This window comes from Lolium perenne, chromosome 2 (genome assembly GCF_019359855.2).
Source record: "Lolium perenne isolate Kyuss_39 chromosome 2, Kyuss_2.0, whole genome shotgun sequence".
Classification (NCBI taxonomy): domain Eukaryota; kingdom Viridiplantae; phylum Streptophyta; class Magnoliopsida; order Poales; family Poaceae; genus Lolium; species Lolium perenne.
The window spans coordinates 98343230-98345986 of NC_067245.2; the positions used below are offsets into that span (position 1 = coordinate 98343230).

Here is a 2757-nt window from a genome sequence, read left to right on the forward strand (position 1 = left end):
ACTGATGATTGAATTGGATGCGATACCTTACCAATATTAAGTACCCCCACAATACCTGATTATGGGTAAGGCTTAGCTGGAAATTTATGTGTCTTAGTATGGGTTCCCTCTGAACACACGTCATAGGGGTTATGCTTGAGGCTGCCTCCGTTGTTGAGAAATGATGTGAATTGAGGTGAATTGTACGGCCAAGCCCTGTGCAGTTCCCGGGTTAACAGTTGGTTTTCACCGGGAGGCCAAGCTCATGGGGAGAGGTGCCTATACTAGGGTGTGTAAGTGAAAGGTTAACGGTTGATGATCCGCGTCTTTGAGTTACGATTATTCAGGGTTTTATCCCTGACGGATGAAATCAAATGTTGTGGCACAAGTGTGCAACCTCTGCAGAGTGTAGAACTATTCGAATAGCCGCGTCCGCGGATATGGACAATTGGAAAGGCCATACTGTTTCCGTCATCAGAATTTATATCTATGTGACTGGTGTTTTGAACTTGAACTTGGACGGTGACTCGAATTTGCAACACAACAGAGTTGTGGGAATGACACTAATGTTCCCACTTGAGTTAGTTAGCACATGAGGAGTTGTTTACGAAAAGGTTTATCAACTAAAATTGGCTTTATGCAAATAAACTTAGAGCTTAGAACACTCTCAATAGTAATGTTAGTACTTACTTTAGTATTAGATTGCGAGTACTTAAAGTACTCACGGCTTTGTCCCTGGCTATTCAAATGGCCAGAATATGAAGCCGAGCAGCAGTACGAGGATGACGATCAGCAGGACATCTACCACAACTAGGAGCTTCTAACGTCAAGCGTTGGCCTGTGGACTAGAGAGTCCTTGTATCTTACGCTTCCGCTATGAACTTGTGTTTGTTCGTTGATCATTAGATCAACTATTCGTGTAATTTGGATCATGTGATTCCAATTTGTAAGACATTATGATTTGTAATGAATGATGACTGTGATACTTAACTATTATGCCTCGCAACAACAATTTCCTGGGATTGCGATGTATGACATAATAGGCATCCGGACTTAAAAATCCGGGTGTTGACACCTATCAAGTGTCTCAACTGTTTGACGCTTTGTCATGGCAACTTCGTCCCAGATTATCAAAGATGCCTTGCGGAGCAGATCTGCGGTACCACTTTGCTTGGTGAAATTGCACATGCTGCTATCTGTGAGTTTAATTGGAATTTTGAACCTTGAGTGGGCGGTGCGTCCACCAGGCATGATGGATGCCGCTATACCAGATGTCGCTGTTGCAATAGCTATTTGTCCTAGTGAACGAACCTTAGCAAGAAGTGCTTTGTACAAATATGTCTTTCCCGTGCCACCTGGACCATCAACAAAGAATACCTGGCTCCTTTTGTCAACGACGTGAGAGAGTATTTCATCAAAACCAGCGCGCTGCTCAGTGTTAAGAGATGTAAACAAATTTATATCTTTTTTGTCCGGAATGATCGACATCTCCTCTTGAACCTCTCTCGAGTAACCACTTGAACACCCATCATCTACCGGATCCAAATCTGGGAGGCCATAACTGCCAATATCCTTCCCCATCGAATGCACCAGATCCCTAATGTCTCTAAGGACCATCTGCTCTACTGCGGCCTTGTTGGGATGGTTCCGAAGGTAGTCCTCAGACATTGACTCGAGGTGCTTCTCCCACAATGATCGGATGTTTGTCGCCTCACAAAACACCAGAATAGTTGCAAATAGCCTTCTTAGAGCACGTGTCATTTGGAAAGTAGCAGACTCAGTCAAGCAGTCATCAAGTGACTTGTCGGTCTCTATCAGACCTCTTTTCTCACACGCTTCTCTGAAAGACGCGCACAACTTTCCATGCACAGTCTTCAAATTTTCATATGATGTTGCACCTCGAACATGATTCATAAGTATTCTTAGGAAGTACCTTTCACCTTCAGCAGGATTTGCATACACAATTCTCCCAATCTGCCCCCGGCCCTTTAGTTTTCTTATCTGCCATATCTTCTTACCCTTAATCCAACGATAAAATTCTGGGAACTCTTTGTACAAGAAGTTCCTCGCATAAGGGTCCACCTTGTTCATCTTGAAATATTGAGTGAGCATGGTGTTGGAAGAAGAATCCCGACTGATAACATCCTCTAGATTAGCACCCTCCTTGAATGTGACAGACTGCATATTTTCCAAATGAAGTTGAAGTTGGAGAACCGAGGGAGAGACACCGTACATTGGAAAAGCGCAAATCCTGTGGATAGACTCCGGTGGCCCCACGAACCTAGCATCTATATACTGTTTAATCTCATTGATTACTCCACCATCTGTATCTGCTGCTGGATCAACTGAGAATGAAGCACGATCATGTCCTTTATAGATGTATTTGAATAAGTATTTCACTGCCTTGATGCTAGAGCAAGCTTCAACATTGATGTGACAATTATACAGCATAAGGAGACCAGGGTTGTATGGGACAACCCACCTATTATCCAGCTCAGCTCCTCTGACCTTCACACGGCGACCATCATGCCTCCTCCTATAGATAGGATATGAGTCCTTTCCTTGCTCCGTAGCATCACAGAACTGCCGAGGATAGCGAAATCGACATTCACCATCTATCATGCAAGGACAATTTTTCTTGAGAGCACCACATGGTCCGTGGAGCATATGCTTCACCACCAAAGCATGCAATACAGGGTACCTGTCCTTGTCAGGAATTTCTGCAGATATCACCTTGTCGTACCCATCTGGATTTGTTAGCTTGCTATCCGATCGCAT

At 44.0% G+C, this 2757-nt stretch overlaps 1 protein-coding gene across 1 annotated transcript; it reads right to left on the reverse strand.

Annotated features, from left to right (window-relative positions):
* Positions 1 to 1032: 1032 nt before the first annotated feature.
* On the reverse strand, positions 1033 to 2757 carry LOC127328743 (uncharacterized). Its single transcript, XM_071825407.1, has one exon. The coding sequence runs from the start codon at positions 2755 to 2757 to the stop codon at positions 1033 to 1035; it is 1725 nt and encodes a 574-aa protein (XP_071681508.1).

Coding starts and splice junctions, on each gene's coding strand:
- LOC127328743 (XM_071825407.1), bottom strand. CDS start 2,757: ATGCGATCGGATAGCAAGCTAACAAATCCAGATGGGTACGACAAGGTG.